The sequence below is a fragment of the Electrona antarctica genome, assembly GCF_951216825.1.
Source record: "Electrona antarctica genome assembly, chromosome: 14".
Taxonomy (NCBI): Eukaryota; Metazoa; Chordata; class Actinopteri; order Myctophiformes; family Myctophidae; genus Electrona; species Electrona antarctica.
The window spans coordinates 10,244,268-10,270,229 of record NC_136795.1 but is presented as its reverse complement, the minus strand read 5'-3'; the positions used below and the strand labels follow the sequence as shown (position 1 = coordinate 10,270,229).

Below are 25,962 nucleotides of genomic sequence, written 5' to 3'. Positions count from 1 at the left end.
CTTTCTGACATGGACTTGTTTCTTCAGCACTGTCTACATGTTCTCGATGGGGTTTAGGTCAGGACTTTGGGCAGGACCAGAGCCATCTAATAGAAGAGTTGCGATGTTGAGGGGGCAGAAACCGAGCGCTCGAGCGCTGTTCATGCAGCCTGAACTGAGACAAGCTGGAGTTGGAAATGCATTGTTTTCAACGAGGGTTGGCGCAAATAAGAGCTATTTTAAGCATGTGTGCAACATGACAACTGGTTTAAAGTATTGTACAGTAACAACTAAAGTCTCATTAATGTTTATGTTGTATGATTACTACAAAACAATCTAAAATAAAGGGTTTTAAGATCATTAACGCTGGGCTGGGCTGTTGCCTGAGTCCAATGCCTACATCCGGTCCAGGACTTGTCCCAGTTGGTTGTCCCCATTCTCATTAGAAGTCTATGTAGAGGAGCCGCCATTGGACTGGCCCCATGAAATGAACGCAGTTTGCGTAACTCTGTCTATATCTAAGGCTCCGGGCAGGACATTCCAAAACCTCAATTCTAGCCTGATTTTGCCATTCTGTTACCACTTCTTGATGTGTGTTTGGTTCATTGTCTCATGTTTGTCATCCTACTTCACAAAAGGTTGGGGTGGGGCAGAAATTGCTTCCTTAGAAATCCACTTTCCAACATATTTAGTCCACCAGAGATACTTTTCTTTCACATTATGAGTTTATTACATCTTTATAGCGTTTCAGAGAGCTCCTGTTCTGGCTGTTTCCCTAAGTGTGTGTGTGTGTGTTTTCTCTATAGTGATGGCAGAGGCCCACCAGGCGGTGGCGTTCCAGTTCACCATAACCCCTGAAGGCATGGACCTACAGTTGTCCTACCAGGCTCTCAACCAGATCTGCCAGTCTGGTCTCCGCTCCTGGAAGAAACGTTGCAGCCGCATGAGGGTACGACTGAGAGTGGGTGATTGCGACCAAAGGTTGCAGTTAACTATGGAATTGTGCGTTTCCTGTCCGTCAGTGTATCACTCAAAATCCCCATACATGGGGAAAGCCCATGGTGCCGTGACATCACGTCACGTCATCAGTGATGAAGATCCCTGATGTCATAGTAAATGCGACCTGCTGTCACAATTAAGCCCATATATGGAGATCCCTGATGTCATCAATATTTACGTTCTCAACAGGCCTGAATATTAAGGCCCGGCCTGGGCACTCATCAAACCCTGTATACTCAAGACACTGCCCCCGCTGTCACCCTTTGATCTCCATATATGGAGCTGACCCGTTCTGACCTCACCTGGTACACTCAAGACACACTCCATATATGGCCAGTACAGAATTCATTACATTATGTTGATCTGACCCCCCCATGCAAAAGCACCAGCGCTCGCCCAGAGAAGCTCGCCCTTTAGGGCGAGGTCGCTTCTCGCCCTCAGGCGTCTTACTGGTCACTTTAAGTGTGTGTACTTCTATCTCTGTGAGGACCAGATGTCCTCGCAATGTAAGAACAGAAAGATGAAGGTAAAATAAGGGGATACAGTATGTCAAAATTCTTCTTTTTCTAATTATTTTATCTCATCGACTATCTTGTAGCCTACAACTGCAAGTGAACACGATCGTGTCTGGCTCCCCCGGAGTTAGTGTCGAAGTGTCCTTGAGCAAGACACTGAACCCCTAATTGCCTTTCATGGTTCTAGTATTTTCCAGTGACAATAATATACTCTCTATTTGTGAATGGAATATCACTTGTTGTGAGTTGTGGCTGTGTTCTGCGAATCTCAGTAAGAAAAACGGTGATATTTGTGTGTGTGCTGTGCTGTGCATGAGCAGAGGAACGGTTGTGACATCTTTGAGTGGTTTGTGCATGGGATGACGGCTCCAGCCAAAGACATAAATGACAAGGTTAGAATTCCCTTCTGTGTACGTGAAGGCTGCCCTAACATGTACTGACATGTGTTCTTTCTCATTCACTTTTTTTTCTCTCACTTCTTTGGTGAAACATGGCATAGAGTAGACGTGTGAATAAAGTATGTGTCGGCCAAGGAAGTACCTCCGTGCCTTTTTCCCCCCCGACAGGTTTTATATTTAACATTTATTTAACATTTAACTTTAATTTACAGTGGAAGTGACTGACAGTCACATCAGGCTTAGGCTCGGGAGGAGACTGTTGCCTCCCACAATTTTCAAATGGTTCAGTCATACAGCCTGTTATCTTTCCTAATGGTACCACATCAATACTTGACCACATTTCTTTTTGTTTGGTTTTTGTGCGTTAACAGAACCGGGTGATTAAGGGCGTGTACCCTGCTAGCCCCTCCTCCTGGCTCTTTGTCGTCATAGCGATCCTAGCAACCATGTACATGCGCTCAGACCCCAGCATGGGGCTCATTGAGAAGATACAGCAGCACCTGCCTCTGAGGTATGCGCACGCACGCACGCATGCACGCACACATGCACGCACTCACACACACACCCTTTTTAGTTTCTTTATTTGAATCCGCAAAATTCAATTTGTTTTAAAGGGAACAAAATTATTTACGAGGTTGAAAGTTCATGGGCACCTAAGGATACACATGGTACCTTCTCCTTCACACAGACAAATGGCCTCTAAAAGCCTAAAACAGAGCAGTACTATTTGGCAAGGTTTTTGGCTTTGCTCTTTGTCATGCCAGCTATTGTTAGGTGGTACATAGTAGAGTCCTCAACGGGCCTGAAAATTAAGGCCCGGCCCTAACTGATCAGGCCCGAGTCCCGGCTAATTAGCATAGATTTTAGGCCCGACCCGGCCCTAAAACATCGGGTCGGGCTGGGTCGGGTTTGGGCAAAATTTGAGAACATATATCATTTTTTTGTTCTTGTTTTTTCTTTTTTTTTTTTATGGAGCCTGAGGCCCGGCCCTACTGATTAGCATCCATTTTAGCCCCGGCCCGAAAATGTCAGGTCAGAGTTTGAGAATGTTTGGTTTCCAGGTTCAAACCTTGGGTGTTACAGTACATTGGTGCCATAGAGACACACAGGGACTACAAATTTCACGCCCCCAAATGAGACAGCGGCCCCACTTCTGGTCCGTTTCAACTGTGTACTGCAGCTGCCAATGCAATCCCTATGAGAGGCATCATGAAATACCCTAATTTCACTGGTTCATTACTGAGGCTATAGCGATTTTATTTGTGTTCTAATAAAGTGTCCCATATGTTTGATTTGTCCTTTTCAATGTCACATACCTGCCATCTCAATATACATCCTACAATGTACTATAATATACTCCATCAGTTTGTGAAAAGTGCTAGCATTGTAAATCTCAAGTCACGGTATATACGTCACGGTTGCATCCCTTGAGGTTTTCAATACCCAGATATATTTGTTGTATTTCGTTTTATATGATATGTATTTGTTGAAAATGATCTAAACAGCTTCTTGCAAGACTATTATTAATACTCATCTGGAGAATTCACTAGGTAGTTGAAAATGTCTGGATGTCACCCCTCCATTTAGCTGGGTTATTTTCCCATGCAACTATTCAGCAAAGTTAATTATACAACAAGTTGACAGCGGTAAAACACACCGTCGGAGCTCCGTGGTAGGTAGAACATATATAGTAAGCCCGTGACATGTTCAAAATATAGACATGAATAACAAAGTCAGTCGGGATCGAGATGTATATTGAGAATTCCACTCTTCAAAGTCGGCGCTCGTAGCCTCGTAAAGGCAGTGACGTCCCTTAAAAGCGACAGGTTCTCTGTCTGCCGTCTCCCCTTTGCTCCGTTAACATTATGGGTAACTCATTCAAGTGGTAAATTAAATGTGAAATACATCCTCTATTGAGAAAACAACAATATGTTGACAAAGACACTTCATACATTTGGAAACATATTTTTATTCAAATCAATATAGTCTTCAGTTCATTTCATATTATTTTAAAAGTAGGCTAACTACAGTTGAATTTCAATGGACTTCTATGGGCCTGCAGTATCCGTGCCAACGGACCAGAAGTGGGGACGCTGTCTCATTTGGGGGCGTGAAATTTGTAGTCCCCGTGTGTCTCTATGACCTGGATCGGGTTTCCTGGGGGGGACCAAAGGGTGTTCAATGAATGTCATTCAGCCTGACGCATACACCTGTTTCCCCTTTCCAATACCACACGTGGGAGATCTGGATTTGAATACGTTTGAATCTCATGGTGAACAAAGTTTTGGTATTAAAAAAAAAGGTTTTGGTAGAACATATAAAGGAAAACGGTTGATAAAGAAATAAGTGAGTTCCAGTGTTGATTTTGTCGACTAATACTATGACAAAAAACCTTTTTTCAAAGAGGAAAACTAAGCTATGATGACTAAATCTAAGACTAAATATATTAACAATTTCGTCAACAAATAAAAACTAGGCTAAAAAGGGACTAGTGGACAAGAGATCCAGTATAAGTCATTTTACACTTGGTTGCATAATGAAAATAGCCGATCTACAAGCTCACAAAGCGTTGCAGCGAGACGTGTTGTGAGCTTGTAGATCGGCTATTTTAATTTTTCATTACGACGGCATCAAGGCCAGCCAAAATACATTTCTTTTCAAAATCTTTTTATTCAGGTTTTTGACAGTAGCCCAGGGGCAAGTATTAAACAGACATATAAAATATAAAAATAAAACTCAATCCCCTATCCCACCCTCCCCCCACCCACAATCCCAAGGATAGTCGGAAAATAAAATAAATATATATATACACACATACACAAAATACATGCATACATAATTACAAAAATTAAAAATATAATAAAATAAAATGCAGATTTTTCATAGCAGAGCAGATTTTGTTTCCGCTGTGGTTTGGCGTTGGCCGAGGCATAGGCACGGCACACTATGCAGTTTGTGTGTTGTGGTAGAATGTCATAAACGGGCCCCAGGTCTTGTAAAACTTTTTTTCAGAGCCGGCAATTGAAAACCTTAACATCTCCAACTCGAGACAGGACATTATATCACGAAGCCACTGACGGAGCACGGGCGGGGCAGCATCCTTCCATTTGAGCAGAATGGCACGCCTAGCGAGCAACAAGGCAAAGTCGACCATACGACACTCTATGCGTGTTAGAGGAAGGTCATCCCTTCCAGCAGTGCCAAGGAGAGCCACTAAGGGATCTGGGTCTAGATTTTGATGTAGAATGTTGGATAGAGTATCGAACACATTCCCCCAAAATGGTTGTAATTTAGGACACATCCAATACTGATGGATCAAAGTTGCATCACCGCTCTTGCACTTGTCACAGGTAGGAGTAACGTCAAGATAAATACTAGCCAGTCTAGCCTTAGACATATGAGCTCTATGGACTATTTTAAACTGCACTAAGCAATGTCGTGCACAAAGAGAAGACCTATGTATAGAAGAAAAAACAGAATCCCAAACTTCATCAGACAGTGTGAGGCCCAGATCATGTTCCCAGTCGGCCTTTATCTTATCTAAGGGCGCTGGCCTCGAATTTGAAATGATATCATATAATATTGAAATGGCGCCCTTAATCGTCGGGTCAAAAGACAGAAATCCATCAATAGGGTTAGCATCAGGCTTATTAGGGAAGTCAGGTAGTATAGAGCTCACATAATGTCGGGCCTGCAAAAATCTGTAGAAGTGTGGTCTAGGTAGACTATATTTCTTTGAAATTTGATCAAAGGATGCAAAGCTCCCCTCTATAAACAGGTCTTTAAACCATTTGATGCCCTTTCCATGCCAACTCTGAAAGGTCATGTCTTGCATTGATGGAACAAAAAGGTGGTTGGAACTTGGAAGCAACACGACTGACCAGGGAGAGGTCTCTATAATTATAAGTTTTCCTGAACTGGGCCCACACTCTCAGCGTATGACGCACCACCGGGTTAGTTATTGAATCAGGCAGGGGGGCGGCCAAGCGGTGTACTAAGAATAGCTGGAAGTGATAAATCCCTACACGACTTTGCCAAAATACATTACATTTTAGTCGACTAAAAACTAGACTAACACCAAAACATTCCAGGTGACTAAAATGTGACTAAAACTAAATGAAAACTATTCAAGAGACTATGACTAAAACTAAAATCAAAATTTGCTGTCAAAATCAACACTGGTGAGTGCACATTACAGTTCTTGATTTAGTTGCGTTGTGCGTTGTTAGGTTGACCCACTTGACCTCTCCCCCACAGCTGCAGGCCTCCTGTCACTCACACTCACTGTTTAATTTGTCCCATTTATTTGCATGAACACACACACACACACACACACACACACACACACACACACACACACACACACACACACACACACACACACACACACATATATATATATATATATATATATATATATATATATATATATATATATATATATATATATATATATATACACACACACACACACACACACACACACCTTAATTACCCCACCCTGATAAGTACTTACGTTCTTGTACACTACTGTGTACATAGAGAAGTATGTAGGTCGGTAATTTCAGATGCAATTTCCCATGTGGCCAACAGATGTCACTATGTCTCCATCGAAGTGTCTTTCTATCCAGGGCCTTGTGTTTTAGATAATTTAGTTAAAATTCAAGTACATTATTTATGCATTATCTATACAGTGGTGTGAGATAGTTGAGACAGCTGTTTTGGACACTGGTAAATGCTAATTTATACTGTTTGGCTTTTAGGGATGGGAATTATTGATTATTTCATTATTGATAATATGTTTTGATAACCTTATCGATCTATTAAACCATTTAGGCCTGACCTCGAAATTAAAAAAAAATCTTCTAAATCCTCCAGTTTTCTGAAATAAATATTTTTACGATTTTCCAAAAATAGCAGACCTACAAGCTCGTAGCGCGCCACTCGGTGGCGCGCTACGAGCTTGTAGATCTGCTATTTTTCAATAGCTAAATTATAACATAATGTTTAAAACACCAAAAGGGTTTCCCGCCCAAAATGGCTTAACCGGTTCATTTTTTTATATCTTGAGATACTTAATTTCCCTCAATGTCTAAGATAAAAATCTACATCTTGCTGTTATACAGAAAGAATACAAAAGGCATATTATATTCCTTAATCAAATATTTATCTGACCATTTGAGATACAGGGCCAGGCAATAGCGCACCGAAGTCAAATATCGGTAGAGGGTGCTAAGTTCCACGGGTTCATGTACTTTTTATTTGCATTGTAATTCCCATAGGGGGATTTTAGATCGCCTCATATAAGAACTGTGATTGAACAATAAGCAAATCATCCCGGCCGTTTTACTTGTATAACATTACTGTATATGGATATGAAGAATCAACTGACTGAGAGAAAACGCTAATGTCACTGCTGCTGAATTAGTTACATTTTCGCTAGAAACAGGCTGACTGACTGTCGTAAACGAGAGACGCCTCCCCGACAATATCGCCGAGGCAGTTAGTTTCTTTTTGGACCACTATTATATGAGACGATTTTGACCTGACTATCAGATTCTAAAAATGTCTTCTACATCCTGACAGTCTTCTGAAAAAGCTATGTTTCTATGTCAGTCGTTCTTTGATTTTTCAAAAATAGCAGACCTACAAGCTCGTAGCGCGCCACTCGGTGGCGCGCTATGAGCTTGTAGATCTGCAATATCTACAATATCTTCAATAGCTGCTAAAGCATAAACATAATGCTAACACCAAAAGGGGTTCCCGCCCAAAATGGGTTAAGATGACCCCATGTTATTCTCCATAGAGAAAAACGTCCATGAACCAGCGAGTGACGTCAGGACTTCTCCCCTCTTTCTCTCTCTGTCACTCTCCTCTCTTCCTAACTCCCTCTTCAAATAAAAAACCAAAATGCTTGTATAAAAATATTCATTATACCAGTGATAGACAGAGACATAATACCAGACATGTTGCAATGGGTCGATTTACAGTGCCTAAGCCAAGAACTGATGCAATGAAGAATACAGGGCAGGGCAATGACTTTCTGGAACTCTCTACCAGTATGCATCACAGAAATTAAGGGTAAAAGGCACTTTAAGAAAAGACTGAAGGATTTTCTTATGGCGAAATTGTAATTCTGTTTATGTCAATATACCAGTTAATGTAATCTAGAGTGAATGCACTAACCGTAGTTATGCTTTAATGTATTTTTTTTGTTTTGTTTTTGTTTTCTTTCTTTTCTTTTGTGATATCTGTAATGGTGTAATGTTTTTTTGTATGTATATTATTCTGTGAGGACCCCAGGAAGAATAGCTGTTGCCAGGTGCAACAGCTAATGGGGATCCTAAATAAACTAAACTAAACTAAACTAAACTCTCCTCTCTTCCTAACTCCCTCTCTCTTCCTAACTCCCTCTCTCTTCCTAACTCCCTCTCTCTTCCTAACTCCCTCTCTCTGTCACTCTCCTCTCTTCCTAACTCCCTCTCTCTGTCACTCTCCTCTCTTCCTAACTCCCTCTCTCTTCCTAACTCCCTCTCTCTGTCACTCTCCTCTCTTCCTAACTCCCTCTCTCTGTCACTCTCCTCTCTTCCTAACTCCCTCTCTCTTCCTAACTCCCTCTCTCTGTCACTCTCCTCTCTTCCTAACTACCTCTCTCTGTCACTCTCCTCTCTTCCTAACTCCCTCTCTCTTCCTAACTCCCTCTCTCTTCCTAACTCCCTCTCTCTGTCACTCTCCTCTCTTCCTAACTCCCTCTCTCTGTCACTCTCCTCTCTTCCTAACTCCCTCTCTCTTCCTAACTCCCTCTCTCTTCCTAACTCCCTCTCTCTTCCTAACTCCCTCTCTCTTCCTAACTCCCTCTCTCTGTCACTCTCCTCTCTTCCTAACTCCCTCTCTCTGTCACTCTCCTCTCTTCCTAACTCCCTCTCTCTTCCAGTCTCCATGCCACTCTGAGTGCCCAGGGTCAGACCATGCTCTCCCTAACTCTCTCTAACTCCCTCTCTCTTCCAGTCTCCATGCGACTCTGAGTGCCCAGGGTCAGACCATGCTGTCTGCGCTGCTCTTTAGCACCATCTTGTGGCTCTCTCTCATCCTCACGCTGCGCTTCTGCCTCAAGCTGCTCCTCTCCTACCATCGCTGGATGTTTGAGCTGCACGGCCGCGTGTCCAACACTACCAAAGTCTGGGTGGTAAGTCGTGTGTGTGTGTGTGTGTGTGTGTGTGTGTGTGTGTGTGTGTGTGTGTGTGTGTGTGTGTGTGTGTGTGTGTGTGTGTGTGTGTGTGTGTGTGTGTGTGTGTGTGTGTGTGTGTGTGTGTGTGTGTGTGTGTGTGTGTGTGTGTGTGTGTGTGTGTGTGTGTGTGTGTGTGTGTGTGTGTGTGTGTGACTGTGTGTGTGTGACTGTGTGTGTGTGACTGTGTGTGTGTCTGTGTCAGTCAGGATGGTTCAAATGCTTCTTTGACCAGTAATTGTATGTATGCACCAACCATTAAGCTAAATGGTATCAACCCATACCATTATAAAGAGGTTGCATGTGGTGTTTTTTTCTTTTATCATGGCAAAATCTATCCCCGCTCCTGTTGACTGAGGCTAAAATGACCTATGGTTTCTGTTGTAGTGCTCAATTTGAATTGGTGTGGCACGATTCCTGCTCGACTGTGACACCTGGAGCCAACTACTGTGGCTTTAAACAGACAACATCAAAGTGCTTGACTTAAACCTCTCTTAAAGTAAAACATAAGGCAATTATTAATTTATTATTAATAATTGAAAGAATAATTAGAAATGTGATCGCAAAGGTGTATCTTGTTTCGATTCATTGTGCAGCACTAGTTCGAATGCCCCTTACAGTCATTGTACACGTATGATGTACATGCATAGGCCCTATACAAAAAACAAGTTCTCTCTCTCTCTCTCTCTCTCTGTGTGTCTCAGACTTTGTTGAGGCTGCTGTCGGGCAGGAAACCAATGTTGTACAGTTACCAGACATCTCTACCTCATCTACCTGTCCCTGCCATCAAGGACACATTGACAAGGGTGAGCACGCACGCACGCACACACGCACGCACGCAGGATTGGTGCAAAATGCATGGGCATATGACTGCGCGCGCGCGCTGGTGCAAAATGCATGGGCATATGACTACTTTTTCTCATAATAACAAGTCTCACAACATAACATATTTTACTTTTACGACATGCTTTTAACAATCAACAACTAATATAATTGGTCCCCCTGTGTGTCTCTCAGTATCTAGAGTCCGTACGCCCCCTGCTGACTGAGCCAGGATATGAACGGATGGCTGCGCTGGCCACTCAATTTGAGGCAAACCTGGGGAACCGCCTCCAACGCTACCTCAAACTCAAAGCACTGTGGGCCACCAACTATGTGAGTCGATATATATATATATACAGTACACAACCACACAAATGCATATATATATATATATATATACTGTACACACATAACTACACAAAACCACACAAATACACACTAACTATATAACTATAGACCTCTACATGTTTGTTTGGTTCAGGTGAGTGATTGGTGGGAGGAGTACATCTACCTGAGAGGCAGAGGTCCCATCATGGTCAACAGTAACTACTATGGCATGGTAACTATACTGCTACTATTACAACTATTTCTCCTACTATGGCATGGTAACTACTACTATTATTACAACTATTGCTCCTACTATGGCATGGTAACTACTACTATTATTACAACTATTGCTCCTACTATGGCATGGTAACTACTACTATTATTACAACTATTGCTCCTACTATGGCATGGTACTGTAACTACGTACTAGTAGTAATGATGAGCGCTGCGCCTGTCACAGACGTGCGCAGAGTAAGTTCAGTCAGGAAACTCAGTGCAGCTGCTGGCAGCCGGCCGCCTCAACTCCACTTCCACATCCACTCATCCAATCACACACTCATTTCATTCTCAGACCGCTCTATTTAATCTGGAAGTTTGCACTGCTTGCTTTGCTGCTGCAATGCTGCTGCCGCTGCATTCACCACTGCTGTCTTGCTTAAACACTGCTGCTCACCCAGCTACCGCACCTGTTGTTTTGGAGCTGCTGTTTATGTACAGGGGGATTCGCCGAGTCTCCATGGTTGGGAGATGCGCTTAATCAGAGTACATAAAAGCAGATCCAATTCATCGCCAAACCATAATAAATATATTGCTAATTTTATTTTTTTATAAAAATATATTCTATCCATTCATGAGTTGTCCTGACTGAACTACTACTACTAGATTAGGAACATACTATACCCATTACTTGTAAATGTTCTCTCCCTCACTGCTCTGTTCATGTCTCTCTTCATGTCTCTCTTCTCTGTTCCTCTCCTCTCTACATTGTCTCTGTCCCCCTGCCCCCCCCCCCATGTTCCCCCTGTCCCATCCTCTCCTCTCTACATTGTCTCTGTCCCCCTGCCCCCCCCCCCCATGTTCCCCCTGTCCCATCCTCCTCTCTACATTGTCTCTGTCCCCCTGCCCCCCCCCATGTTCCCCCTGTCCCATCCTCTCCTCTCTACATTGTCTCTGTCCCCCTGCCCCCCCCCATGTTCCCCCTGTCCCATCCTCTCCACATTGTCTCTGTCCCCCTGCCCCCCCCCATGTTCCCCCTGTCCCATCCTCTCCTCTCTACATTGTCTCTGTCCCCCTGCCCCCCCCCATGTTCCCCCTGTCCCATCCTCTCCTCTCTACATTGTCTCTGTCCCCCTGCCCCCCCCCATGTTCCCCCTGTCCCATCCTCTCCTCTCTACATTGTCTCTGTCCCCCTGCCCCCCCCCCCCCATGTTCCCCCTGTCCCATCCTCTCCTCTCTACATTGTCTCTGTCCCCCTGCCCCCCCCCATGTTCCCCCTGTCCCATCCTCTCCTCTCTACATTGTCTCTGTCCCCCCCCCCATGTTCCCCCTGTCCCATCCTCTCCTCTCTACATTGTCTCTGTCCCCCTGCCCCCCCCCATGTTCCCCCTGTCCCATCCTCTCCTCTCTACATTGTCTCTGTCCCCCTGCCCCCCCCATGTTCCCCCTGTCCCATCCTCTCCTCTCTACATTGTCTCTGTCCCCCTGCCCCCCCCCATGTTCCCCCTGTCCCATCCTCTCCTCTCTACATTGTCCCCCCCCTCCCCCCCATGTTCCCCCTGTCCCATCCTCTCCTCTCTACATTGTCCCCCCCCTCCCCCCCCATGTTCCCCCTGTACCATCCTCTCCTCTCTACATTGTCTCTGTCCCCCTGCCCCCCCCCATGTTCCCCCTGTCCCATCCTCTCCTCTCTACATTGTCTCTGTCCCCCTGTCCCCCCCCATGTTCCCCCTGTCCCATCCTCTCCTCTCTACATTGTCTCTGTCCCCCTGCCCCCCCCCCCATGTTCCCCCTGTCCCATCCTCTCCTCTCTACATTGTCTCTGTCCCCCTGCCCCCCCCCATGTTCCCCCTGTCCCATCCTCTCCTCTCTACATTGTCTCTGTCCCCCTGCCCCCCCCATGTTCCCCCTGTCCCATCCTCTCCTCTCTACATTGTCTCTGTCCCCCTGCCCCCCCCCCCATGTTCCCCCTGTCCCATCCTCTCCTCTCTACATTGTCTCTGTCCCCCTGCCCCCCCCCCATGTTCCCCCTGTCCCATCCTCTCCTCTCTACATTGTCTCTGTCCCCCTGCCCCCCCCCCCATGTTCCCCCTGCCCCCCCCCCATGTTCCCCCTGTCCCATCCTCTCCTCTCTACATTGTCTCTGTCCCCCTGCCCCCCCCCCCATGTTCCCCCTGTCCCATCCTCTCCTCTCTACATTGTCTCTGTCCCCCTGCCCCCCCCCCATGTTCCCCCTGTCCCATCCTCTCCTCTCTACATTGTCTCTGTCCCCCTGCCCCCCCCCCCATGTTCCCCCTGCCCCCCCCCCATGTTCCCCCTGTCCCATCCTCTCCTCTCTACATTGTCTCTGTCCCCCTGCCCCCCCCCCCATGTTCCCCCTGTCCCCCCCCATGTTCCCCCTGTCCCATCCTCTCCTCTCTACATTGTCTTTGTCCCCCTGTCCCCCCCCATGTTCCCCCTGTCCCATCCTCTCCTCTCTACATTGTCTCTGTCCCCCTGTCCCCCCCCATGTTCCCCCTGTCCCATCCTCTCCTCTCTACATTATCTCTGTCCCCCTGCCCCCCCCCCCCCCATGTTCCCCCTGTCCCATCCTCCCCTCTCTACATTGTCTCTGTCCCCCTGCCCCCCCCCCCCCATGTTCCCCCTGTCCCCCCCCATGTTCCCCCTGTCCCATCCTCTCCTCTCTACATTGTCTTTGTCCCCCCCCCCATGTTCCCCCTGTCCCATCCTCTCCTCTCTACATTGTCTCTGTCCCCCCCCCCCATGTTCCCCCTGTCCCATCCTCTCCTCTCTACATTGTCTCTGTCCCCCTGCCCCCCCCCCCCATGTTCCCCCTGTCCCATCCTCTCCTCTCTACATTGTCTCTGTCCCCCTGCCCCCCCCCCCCATGTTCCCCCTGTCCCATCCTCTCCTCTCTACATTGTCTCTGTCCCCCTGCCCCCCCCCCCCATGTTCCCCCTGTCCCATCCTCTCCTCTCTACATTATCTCTGTCCCCCTGCCCCCCCCCCCCCCCCCCATGTTCCCCCTGTCCCATCCTCCCCTCTCTACATTGTCTCTGTCCCCCTGTCAGGACTTCTTGTACGTCACCCCCACCTCCATTCAGGCTGCCAGGGCAGGCAACACCATCACAGCCCTGCTGCTCTACAGACGCAAGGTCAACCGAGAGGAGCTGAAACCCGTAAGAACGAACACACACACACACACACACACACACACACACACACACACACACACACACACAAGATTGTACAATCGTGGAATGAGCAACTAAACGTTTGGGTAGCGCCCACAAACGTAGGCGGCAGCCGACCGGAGAAAAGAAAATCCTTTTCTTTTCTGCCCAAAAAGTGCATTTTATACGTGTGGTGGGGGGCTCAGAGTGCGTCCACCGGGGAAAGTAGTCTTTCTAATGACCAAAACCGTCTTTGTATTGGTGAGTAGCGAAAACGTTCTTTACATTTTAGCAGAAGTCGAGAGGCTGTGGTGCATTTCATGCGAGGGCTCATAGCTCTAGGGCTGTATGGACACAGAGCTAAGTCTTTGGTTTGAATCGCCCACCAGAGGATTTATCCCGACCTCCCGGTCTCAGGGCGGCCACTAAGCACACGGCCACTTAGCTGAAACACACATCCAGGCACAGGTTTATTCATTGATCGTCCCTTTCATCTCTCCTCTCCTCTCCTCTCCTCTCCTCTCCTCTCCTCTCCTCTCCTCTCCTCTCCTCTCCTCTGCTCTCCTCTCCTCTCCTCTCCTCTCCTCTCCTCTCCTCAGTCTCGTGTACCTGGTACGGTCATCCCACTATGTGCTGCTCAGTGTGAGAGGATGTTCAACACAACGCGCACGCCAGGAGAAGAGACTGGTAACACACACACACACACACACACACGCACACACACACACACACACACACACACACACACACACACACACACACACACACACACACACACACACACACACACACACCATATATATGCACATGCAGTAAGCGTGTGTGAGCAATAATAACCATTATTTGTAAAGGTATACGTGCACATGCAGTCACACAAAGTGTGCACGTGCATCTACACAACATTGTAAAATGGTCATTGTGAAGCAAGTTGTCACCATGGTAATATCGTATGGAACTCCTCCCAACAGAACTAACGGAGTCCAATTCAGGTCAGCTTAGTGCAGGGCTTCCCAAACGTTTCCATGCCAACAACCTCCGAAATGCCATTATACCCTTTAACCCATTCAGGCCTGACGTCGAAATAAAAAAAAACGTTCGCTCTGAAAGAATATATATTCAAAGATTTGTGCCGCATTTTTACGATTTTTCAAAAATAGCAGACCTACAAGTTAGCAGATACAAATAGCAGATCTACAAGCTCATAGCGCGCCACTCGGTGGCGCGCTATGAGCTTGTAGATCTGCTATTTTTCAATAGCTAAAGTATAACATAATGCTTAGTTAAAACACCAAAATGGGTTCCCGCCCAAAATGGGTTAAAAGCTATAATATGACACAGATGCGTCCTCAGGTCTGAATGGGTTAAGACCTGAGGTGGATTCTACAAATGTCTTCATTTGACTTTTGAGTTTTTCAGAAATACCTATGTTTCTATATCAGTGGTTCTCAAGTATTTTCATGTGAAGGACCCCAAAAAATTACATGAAATTGGCCGCGGATCCCCTACTGAAATTATGTTGTTCCAGGGACCCCGTCCCCCCCAGAAGCAAACATTTGAGTTTAAAAACGTTCGCTGTGAAATAATAATATATTCAAAGTTAAAGATTACTGAGGATCAAGGCCGTGACCATAAATCACTCTCTGTCACTCACTCACCCTGGTCCCCGTCTCCCCACCAGATGTACTGCAGCACTGGCAGGACAGTGAGTTCGTGGCGGTGTATCACAAGGGACGCTTCTTCCGCCTGTGGGTGTACAGCGCCGGCCGGCTGCTCTGTCCCCGGGAGATCGAGTACCAGATCCAGAGGATCCTGGACGACCCCTCACCCCCACAGCCTGGGGAGGAGAAGCTGGGGGCCCTCACCGCAGGAGAAAGGTACGGGACGGGATAGGAGTCTGGCTTGTACCCTCGGTAACATTTAAAATGTGACCTGTAGTAACCGACCGCCCTGTGCTGTCCCCTCGGGCTATGGGAACAACAGACACACGTTGAGTTTCGGTTTGTCTCTCACCAGGAGAGACACAAGCAGTGCAGGCTGAGGCTCGTTCATTGCCCGTTTTTTCACCTCAAATGTTTTCTGATACATATTTGAATGTACTGTTTAAGTTTAAAACAAGTAATGCTATTGCCAATGTCATTTTGGGTTGGATAACATGGCAGCCCAACAGTGTCTCCCTAATGATAATCGGGTGCAAAATGCATATACTGTAACTATACTAATACTGCCAGGAAGACGCCCTGAGGGCGAGAAGCGACCGCGTGCACAAATCCGCCTGGGTGACGGCAGATTGCTGGGCAGGCGCTGGCGCCTTGGCATGGGGGTCAGATCAACATACTGTATGGAATATATTCTGGCCATATGGAGCGTGTCTTGAGTGTACAGGGTTTGATGTGGTCGGATCAACATATGGAATGTCGGAACAGGTCAGCTCCATATATGGAGATCTAAGGGTTTGAGGTTTGAAGTCAGATGTAGACTGACAGGTTTTACAGGTTTTCATAGAATCATAAGGGCTTACTTACAGGTATGTCATCATGCAGTACGGTTTGTGTTTTGACAGGAAAATAATTCACGCGTGTCTCTGTCCCCCTGCCCCCCATGTGACTTTTAGGAACTTTTGCCTTTAAAAAAATACAGAAACATGGATTAGTTTCATTTTAGTTTGGGGCATCTAGGGAGCAAGGATAATCTCAAAGTGTGGAAAAACATATTTTTGAATGAAACGTTGATATTGCAGTGTTGGTACACCAAAATGAATAAAAAAGCAGGGTTCCCTCTCTGTCTCTCTCTCACTTCCTACTTTTACTTCTCACTTTGATCTGCAACTGCAACACATCATGTGTTGATGATGTCATTGACATGCATGTAGGACAGAGAGAGAGAGAGAGAGAGAGAGAGAGACGCATCTGTCATTTCTAGGAAGTAAAACCGAGACAAAATGTTAAGGAGGGACTTGTATAGTGGAGAAGAGAGAGCTAAAAAAAAAAGTCATTTTACGCTTTATTGCATAACCAAGTCTAAAATCAGTCATTACGACACCATCAAGGCCTGCCAAAATACATTTTAGTCGACTAAATCAACTGTAGATTTAGTCGACTAAAAGTTATCATATAATATTTACACTAAAACATTTCAGTTGACAAAAATGTGACTAGAACTAAATGAAAATGTATTCAAAGCCTATGATTAAAACGAAAGCAAAATTTGCTGTCAAAATCAACACTACATAATATTCTGCTTACACAATCCTGGGTCAAAGCCAGCTGCCTGAATCGAATGGGGTGTGTGTGTGTGTGTGTGAGAGAGGGGGAGAGAGACAGGAAACAAGCATATGATTGTGAAAGAACTGTTCTCATTTGTCTTCTACACAAAATGGCCAAATAAAACATGGTCAGTTGAAAAATCAAGTCATTATTTGGGAATGGTTTACACAATCTTCCAAGATCAACACATATATCAACACTTTTTTCCAACACGTGATGTGAATACATGCCGTTTGTGTTCGAAATTCTGTCAAAAAGTTCACCTTTTTCTAAATTATTAAAAAACGTATTTTACCAAAGGTCCTGTTTCAGAACATTTACTTTATACGCAAAACAAGACAATACATAATACACAAAATTACCCAAAAAAATATATATATTGTTTTTTACTTAACCCCCCGAACGCCCAGGGGTATTTAGGACCATTAAATCGGAGCGCCCAGCGATTTGCAGCAACGGAGCACATTTCAAGGTGCACCAGGTGCCATCTTGGATGTAGCTGAAGTAGCTATGTAGCCAAAACACCCCCGAGGTGATCGACAACAACGGGAGGTATGATTAATTCTAACGTGACTAGCGACGGGACCGCGATGGTCCGTCAAGATTTTCGATCTCATCCGCTAAAATGGGGGGGGGGGGGGGGGGGACATTTTGGATGACGTCCCAACCGGAAATGACATCGAATGTTGCCCAACGGGCGCTCCCAGCCTGTGGAGCGGTGCACTCGGTTATGATATCAATAAAGTTCCGTCCTGTGATTAATCTCCGTCCTGAGCGTCGAGCGTTACTATTTGCCGCTCAGGGTGTATCACTTACACCCTATTAAAAATAGCCAATCTACAAGCTTGTTAATCTGCTGTTTTTCAAACTTTTTTCAAAGACTAGCTCATTTTCGACTAAATCATATTTGTATGCAAGGCTGAGGGCCTGAGGCGCCTGGGCACCGAATGCTGGAGATACAAACTTTTTTTGTTTTTTATTTATTTTTTGGCTTTCGCCTTTTTTCTTTTTATTGATAGAGGGATAGATGAAAATAGGCTGACAGGAAATTGGGGGGGGATGGGGGGGGGGGGTGACACGCAGTATAGGCCGTCGGGATCGGGCGTCGAACCCACGGCACACTGCCAGACTGGATTACCAGCCAAGGTGCCCAGACAGATAGGCCAGCCGCCCGGGCCAAACTAAATTGTATTTTGTACGCATGTCTGGATTAGCACCCCCAGGGGAACTACTTGATATGATTGATGGCACTTATCTCTGGAATTGCATTTGTTTAAGTAATCTTTCGTTTACCTAAGGCTTGCCCTTGTATTGAGCAGATTTTGTATCATTTAGGAATAACGATAGAAACAAGCTGATTTGTTTTACTCCCTTTATCCCTCTCTGTCAAACACTACACTCAATGCTTAATGCTATTTATTAACCCCTTATTATGCCCTTTTGTGTGCGTGTTTGTTCATGATAGTTGTGTGTGAATCTACACACGCGGATACATTCATTAACACTGTCGTGTGTATAAATAGCTGTGGTGTTAAGTGCATTTACTTAAGTACTGTACTTAAGTACAATTTTGAGGTAATTGTACTTTACTTGAGTATTTCCAATTTCCAGTACTTTTGCTTCTACTCCACTACATCTCAGAGGCAAATATTGTAGTTAGAATCTGCAATGGTCAAGAGGTGCACGTACATTCACAAACTGCAACGGGTGCAGGATCCAAAAAATAACTGAGAAAGGAGAGGAGATTATTGGGGGCCCGGCCCAGACCCATATAAAATCTGCGCAGCCTGTCATGGGAGATCATGCTTTTAATAAACACATACAGGCCTCTACTGTGTCCCCCAAGATCATTGAAGATCGTACTGTTTTGATCATAACTAAACATTATAATACTAGCTTCTAGATAAATTCACATCAATACTTTCACAGTTTCACTTAAGTGAACCACTGATAAATAGTATACTGAATGTGTGTTTACTCACCTACTTACGTGTGTGTGTGTGTGTGTGTGTGTGTGTGTGTGTGTCTGTGTCTGTGTCTGTGTGTCTGTGCGTGTGCATGCTCCTGGCACAGGATGCCGTGGTCTCAGACTAGGAAGTGCTACTTCAACTCGGGGGTCAACAAGCGATCGCTGGACTTGATCGAACGGGCCGCCTTCTTCGTGACCCTGGACGACGAGGAGCAAGGCATGATGGGAGACGACCCTGCAGGGAACCTGGACCGCTACGCCAAGTCTCTGCTGCACGGGAGATGCTACGACAGGTGAGAGAGAAAGAGATGGATCGGCTCCGAGTTCTGAAATGAATCGCACTTACACGCAGGATGTTGAAAGTGACACTGTGTATGTTGTATGTTTTTAACCCATTTTGACCTGAGATCAGATTCTAAAAATGTCTTCTACATCCTGACAGTTTTCTGAAAAAGCTATGTTTCTATGTCAGTCGTTCTTCGATTCTTCAAAAATAGCAGACCTACAAGCTCGTAGCGCGCCACTCGGTGGCGCGCTATGAGCTTGTAGATCTGCTATTTTCCAATAGCTAAAGAATAACATAATGCTAACACCAAAAGGGGTTCCCGCCCATAATGGGTTAGATTAAGTTATTCAATAACGTTTGTTAACAAAAAAAATACTTCATTAATTAATTCATGAATTATTGTAAAGCACTTTGTTACAACTTTGTTGGTATTTAAATGTGCTATATCACTAAAGGTGGTATGGTATGATACACTAACCCCATCTCTCCATCTCTTCCTCTCTCCTTCCTCTGTCCCTGCCCTGGTATCTCTGTCCTCTCTCTCTCTCTCTCTCTCTCTCTCTCTCTCTCTCTCTCTCAGGTGGTTTGATAAGTCCTTCTCCATCGTCATCTATAAAAACGGGAAGAACGGGCTGAATGCAGAGCACTCCTGGGCTGACGCACCGACAGTAGCACACCTCTGGGAGGTGTGTGTGTGTGTGTGTGTGTGTGTGTGTGTGTGTGTGTGTGTGTGTGTGTGTGTGTGTGTGTGTGTGTGTGTGTGTGTGTGTGTGTGTGTGTGTGTGTGTGTGTGTGTGTGTGTGTGTGTGTGTGTGTGTGTGTGTGTGTGTGTGTGTGTGTGTGTGTGTGTGTGTGTGTGTGTGTGTGTGTGTGTGTGTGTGTGTGTGCAGAATATGGGCCTACAGACAGTAATAAAGGTCTATAGGGTGATGCACTTGAACATGGGTATTGATCCACTTGAAATGTAAATGAAATTGATGGTATCTCTGTGTGTGCTGCTCTACACCTGTCCCTCTCCTCCAGTTCACTCTGGCCACAGATGCCTTCCAGCTGGGCTACACAGAGGACGAACACTGCAAAGGAGACATCGATCGCTCTCTGCCTCACCCACAGCGCCTCGCATGGGACATCCCCGCCGAGGTACCGTACATGTACACATATATACTAGTACATACATACATACATACATGCATACATACATACATGTCCCTGTGAAGCACCGGATCAGACGGATGACTATAGAGCGTTGCAGTCCCGCCCCCTACCATGGACCAGGAAATGAATCCCAATGCATTATTCCCATAGACATTTCTTAAAGTATTTATTTAAAGACGGTTACGCCGCGGACAAAGCCAACTGGAGTCGTGACAACTCATGACAACACAAACAATATTTTGGACCAAACAAATAATTACAAAGAAGAAAAACAACAAAAAAAGTGCCGTTTTTTTTCTTCTTTCTAATTATTTTTTCGGCCCCAAAAATTGTGTTTGTTGTCAAGATTTGTCACGACTCGAGTTGGCTTTGTCCGCGGCGTAAACGTCTTTAAATAAATACTTTCTGAAATGTCTATGAGGAAAATGAACGGAGAATCATTTCCTGGTCCATGGTAAGGTGCGGGACTGCGACGCTCTATACCATACGATTTTAGCCGACTAAATGTACATGTTGATTTAGTGGACTAAATGATTTGTTTGGCAGGCTTTGATGGTGTTGTAATGGCTCATTTTAGACTTGGTTGCATTGTGGCTTGTAGATCGGCTATTTTCAGCATGCAACCAAGCATAACATGACTTGTCTTTTAGTTCTACTGAATCTCTTCTCCACTAGTCCCTCCCTAACATTTTTGTATAGTTTTTATTTGTTGACGAAATTGTCAATAGGTTTTGTCATAGTTTTAGTCATCATGGCTTAGTTTTTATCTAGTTATTTTTTCCCGTTTTCGTCAGTAAAAAAAGGGAGTCGACAAACATTTTCGTCACAGTTTTAGTCGACGAAATCAACACTGGTGTGTACGTGCGAGATCTCGACGTGGCTGGGTCTCTATCAGTGGTAGAAAGTAACTATGTACATTATCTTAAGTACTGTACTTGTTAGCCTGTTAGCGTGTAGATCTGCTATGTTTTGAAAAATCATGAAAATGTGGCGCAAATCATTGGATATATATTCTTTCACAGTGAACATTTTTAACTCATATTTATCCTTCTGGGCGGGTCCCTGGTACAAAACAGATGGGGGTCGGCGGCAGAATACATTTTGGGGCTCCTTGGGGGGTCCCACATGAAAAGGTTTGAGAACAACTGACATTTTAACAGCCCACGCAAAACTGCCCAAAAATCACTTTCACCTAGAAAATCCATTCACATTTTTTATAATTCAGCTGACTGTGGAGACACATGCTGGAACTTTTTACTTTGAAATGTTTTATAGTTTCTGAGTTATTTAATTTAAACGCCAAATGCATTCTCAATGGCGAAAACACAAACTTTGGCACCACGTATTAAAACAAAATAAAAATCATTGTATTTTTTTATTTTTAAAAATATATATTTTTCAAAGACGTCCACAGACGTCTTGGGCTCTGCCCGTGCGGTAATACCAAAGACGTCCACAGACGTCTTGGGCACAAAATGTGTTAACCACTGACACTGACTAACCCTAAGTTTTTCAGAAAACTGTCAGTATTTAGAAGACATTTTTAGCACATACTTACTGGAATGTGCTAAAGGCTGAGGAACAAAGTTGAATTCTTGAACCTACAGCAAGCACACGACGCAGGTCATTGACACCCGTAGTTGTTTTCATGTCTCTACGGGTCAACTACGGGTCGTATTGTCATTGCGTGCCCTTTTGTCGGTCCGTCCGTTAGCATTTCCTTGACGGCGCTCATTCGATGCAGTCCCAATTTCCCTTCACACAGGAGTTCCGTACCGAGATAGCTTGAACCGCTCTGCCCAATTGGATCACTTGAAGCACTATTCCCAAGGTCGTCATACATGCAAATCATAGAGTACCAGTGGTGGCAATATTCCTACTTAAGTAAAAGTATCAATACTGTAATATAGAAGTACTCCGTGACAAGTAAAAGCCCGGAATTCAAAATGTACTTGAGTAAAAGTACAAAAGTATTGGCATCAAAATGTCCTTAAAGTGCCAAAAGTAAAAGTACTCATTGTGCAGAATGTCCCATTTCAAGTGTATAAACATCTTTTGAAAATAGCAGATCTACAAGCACTACAAGTACTTACATCGAATGTATTAATCCATTGAGACCTGGAACACATCCATGTCACGTTAGCGTTTAACCACATTAACCATTAACCCATTTTGGGCGGGAACCCCTTTTGGTGTTTTAAACATTATGTTATAATTTAGCTATTGAAAAATAGCAGATCTACAAGCTCATAGCGCGCCACTGGTGGTGCGCTATGAACTTGTAGGTCTGCTATTTTTGAAAAATCGTTAAAATGTGCCTCAAATCTTTCCGAAAATTGTCATTTAGAAAACTTTTTTTTAACAATTTCGACGTCAGGCCTGAATGGGTTAATTAATCCTGGCGGGCCGGGTAGAGCAGTGGTTCCCAAACTTATCAAGGACCCCCAAATTGACACAGCCCGCGGACCCCCATTTGAAAAGATATGTCAGGGACCCCCATTCGAGAAGATTTTTACGGCTCTAGCAGTGATTCTCAACCCGTTTCATTTCAAGGACCCCCAGTTTGACATGCATATTAGTCTACGGACCCCCATTTAATGGCATTTCTATCTCTGGGACCCCCATTTATATTGTAAAATCAATGGTAATTTAACTCTGAGAGTGTACAAATGGAACCAAATGGACCCGTTAGTTCCATTTGTACACTCTCAGAGTTACAGACCCATAAGGGTCCATTTGGTTCCAAAGTATCATTTAGCTGGGGACCCCCTGGAACTCCCTCAAGGACCCCTGGGGGTAACCTGACTCCGCCAGATGGGGCAGCAGAGAGTACACTGGGTTCCCCCCTCCTGCTCCCATCTGGGAACTCTCAGGCAGACTTGATGCCCGGCCACAAAACGGCCTGGCCAATCAGCAGCAGCTAGAGGCGGGATAGCTGCTGCTGATTGGCCAGTTTGGTAACCACTGGGGTAGAGGCTTGGGGTGGCCAATGAATCAGACAAGCAGCATGTTTGAGCTCCTGTAAATCAGGGAGTGCGAGGCACAAACCCTCCATGGGTAAACAAGAGCAGGCCCTCAGGCCAGACATTAATGTCTTAACCGTTGAGCCATGCAACAGTGAACCGCTGTACAAACATATACAGTTGGGTGCCACCGATATTGTCCCTTATCATTTGACCCATTTAGGCCTGACCTCAAAATTTTAAAAAATCCTTCTAAATCCTCCAGTTTTAGCTATGAGCTTGTAGATCTGCTATTTTTCAATAGCTAAATTATAACATAATGTTTGGGTTAACTGTCCTTTTGCGCAGATCACGCAAACCTCAGCAAAAAGAAAAGGACAATATCGATGGCCTCCAACTGTAGTAACCACTTAAGCCCACTATACATTTCAGAATCAGAATCACTTTATTTGTCATTTTCCTATGTACTTGCATACAAAAGAACATGAAATACCGTTTCCCCTCAGTTATTGGCAGTGCAACATAAAACATAGAGCCTATTTAAAAAACACAAGCTAAAAACTAAAACATTTAAAAAGAGCCCCAGTATGTATGATGACATGCAATTCATATGGAAAAGTTAAGAATTACCAACACCACGCACAACCTATAAATAAATAAAGTGGCATGGTGCTATCCTTAAAAACAAACTGTTCCCAGCACCGTTTTTTAAAGTGCTGTTGTGCATCAAAAGTGCATTTTTTGTCCAGTTCAGTCCAACGCTTCATTCAGTTTTGCCGGGGGAGGGGGGGAGGGAGGGGGCGCAGTTCGTTTATGAGCCTCACTGCGGGGGGGAGGGGGGGGAGGGGGCGCAGTTCGTTTATGAGCCTCACTGCACTTGGGAAAAAACTGTTTTTCATCCTAGTTGTCCTTGCCCTAATACTCCTGTACCTTTTCCCTGAGGGTAGGAGCATAAACAGGCCGTGGGAGGGATGATGGGGGTCCCCAATGATGCTGGTGGCTCTTCTGGCACAGCGCTCTTTATAGAGCACCAACAAGGGGGGAACAGAGGCACCAATGATCCTCCCAGCTGTCTTCACCACCCGATTCAGCTGGTATTGTTCCTGTGCCTTGAGGCTGCCGAACCAAGATGTGAAGCTGTAGGTCAGGATTGACTCAATGGTGCCCCTGTAGAAGGTGGTGAGGAGGGGAGTAGGAAGGCCCGCCTTCTTTAGCCTCCGGAGGGGGTAAAGTCTCTGCTGAGCCTTCTTAATGATGGCCGTGGTGTTGATCGTGGAGGTCAGATCATCTGCCAGATGCACCCCTAGGAACTTGATGGTATTGACCCTTTCCACAGGGGCACCACCGATGGTCAGTGGTGTATGATGGCAGCCGCTGGCTCTCCTCCTAAAATCAACCACCATCTCCTTTGTTTTGTCCACATTCAGAAAGAGGTTATGTGAACTGCACCATGCTGTGAGTAGATCCACCTCCTTCCTATAGTCAGACTCATCATTTTTACTAATGAGCCCCACCACAGTAGTGTCATCTGCAAATTTGAGAATATGATTACTGCCAAATTTGGCAGTGCAGTCGTGGGTCAGCAGGCTGAACAGCAGGGGGCTCAGGACACAGCCCTGAGGCGATCCTGTGCTCACTGTGATGGTCCCAGATGTTTGGCCGTCGACTTTCACTCTCTGTTGCCTCTGAGACAGGAAGTTGAGGATCCAGGTGCAGGTGCCATGGTCCACATTCAGCAGCCGCAGCTTTTCCACCAACTGTTGTGGAATGATGGTATTAAATGCTGAGCTAAAATCAATGAACAGGAGCCTGGCGTAGGTGTTCTCTTTCTCTAGATGGGACAAGGTGAGGTGGAGTGCAGTTGAGACGGCGTCATCTGTGGAGCGGTTGGCTCTGTATGCGAACTGTAGTGGATCCAGGTCCGCAGGCAGGCTGCTCTTGAGGTGTTGAAGGACAAGCCGCTCAAAACACTTCATCACCACAGGTGTAAGGGCGACAGGTCGGAAGTCATTTAGACCAGTTGGGTTTGGCTTTTTAGGCACTGGCACGATGATGGCGCTCTTGAGGCAGGTGGGCACAACTGCCTGGCTGAGTGATATATTAAAAATGTCTGAAAAAACATCTTTAAGTTGCTCAGCACACTCCTTCACCACACGCCCAGGAATCCCATCCGGTCCCACCGCCTTGCGTGGGTTGACGCTGGCGAAGGCCCTTTTTACCCCAGCTGCCGACAGCTGCAGCCTCTGCTCACTGGGAGATGGTGGGGGGATCTGTGCCGCGGTGATGTTGTTGACCTCAAACCGTGCATAAAAGCCATTGAGTCTGTCTGGTAGTGAGGGGTCGTTGTGGCCAACCTGCTGGGAGGGGGGCTTATAATCAGACAGTGTCCTAAAGCCCTGCCACAAGCGCCTGGGGTCGTTGTTGTTCGTGAAGTAGCCGTTGAGTGTCTGCCCATACAGCCGCTTCGCATCCCTGATGCCCCGAGCCAGGTTATTTTTTGCCAGCTTAAACGCTGCGGTGTCCCCAGATTTAAATGCCACATCACGAGCCCTCAACAGTGTGTAGACATCTCTGGTCAGCCAAGGTTTCTGGTTGGCTCTCTTCCTGATGGTCTTAACCTCCGTCATGTCCTCAATACATTTATTGATGTATCCAATGACAGTCTCTGTGTA

At 45.6% G+C, this 25,962-nt stretch overlaps 1 protein-coding gene across 1 annotated transcript in view; it reads left to right on the top strand.

Moving 5' to 3' along the window:
• The window catches only part of cpt1a2b (carnitine palmitoyltransferase 1A2b), a 54,528-nt gene that overhangs the window by 9,445 nt on the left and 19,121 nt on the right, over positions 1–25,962 (top strand). The window contains exons 2-13 of the mRNA XM_079519400.1: positions 786–928; positions 2,263–2,402; positions 8,900–9,077; positions 9,821–9,922; positions 10,134–10,271; positions 10,420–10,497; positions 13,553–13,660; positions 14,254–14,341; positions 15,333–15,528; positions 18,991–19,179; positions 19,753–19,858; positions 20,196–20,312. Of these exons, the coding sequence (XP_079375526.1) occupies positions 788–928; positions 2,263–2,402; positions 8,900–9,077; positions 9,821–9,922; positions 10,134–10,271; positions 10,420–10,497; positions 13,553–13,660; positions 14,254–14,341; positions 15,333–15,528; positions 18,991–19,179; positions 19,753–19,858; positions 20,196–20,312 (1,581 nt within the window). The 5' untranslated portion in view covers positions 786–787. The remainder of the gene's footprint in view (positions 1–785; positions 929–2,262; positions 2,403–8,899; positions 9,078–9,820; positions 9,923–10,133; positions 10,272–10,419; positions 10,498–13,552; positions 13,661–14,253; positions 14,342–15,332; positions 15,529–18,990; positions 19,180–19,752; positions 19,859–20,195; positions 20,313–25,962) is intronic.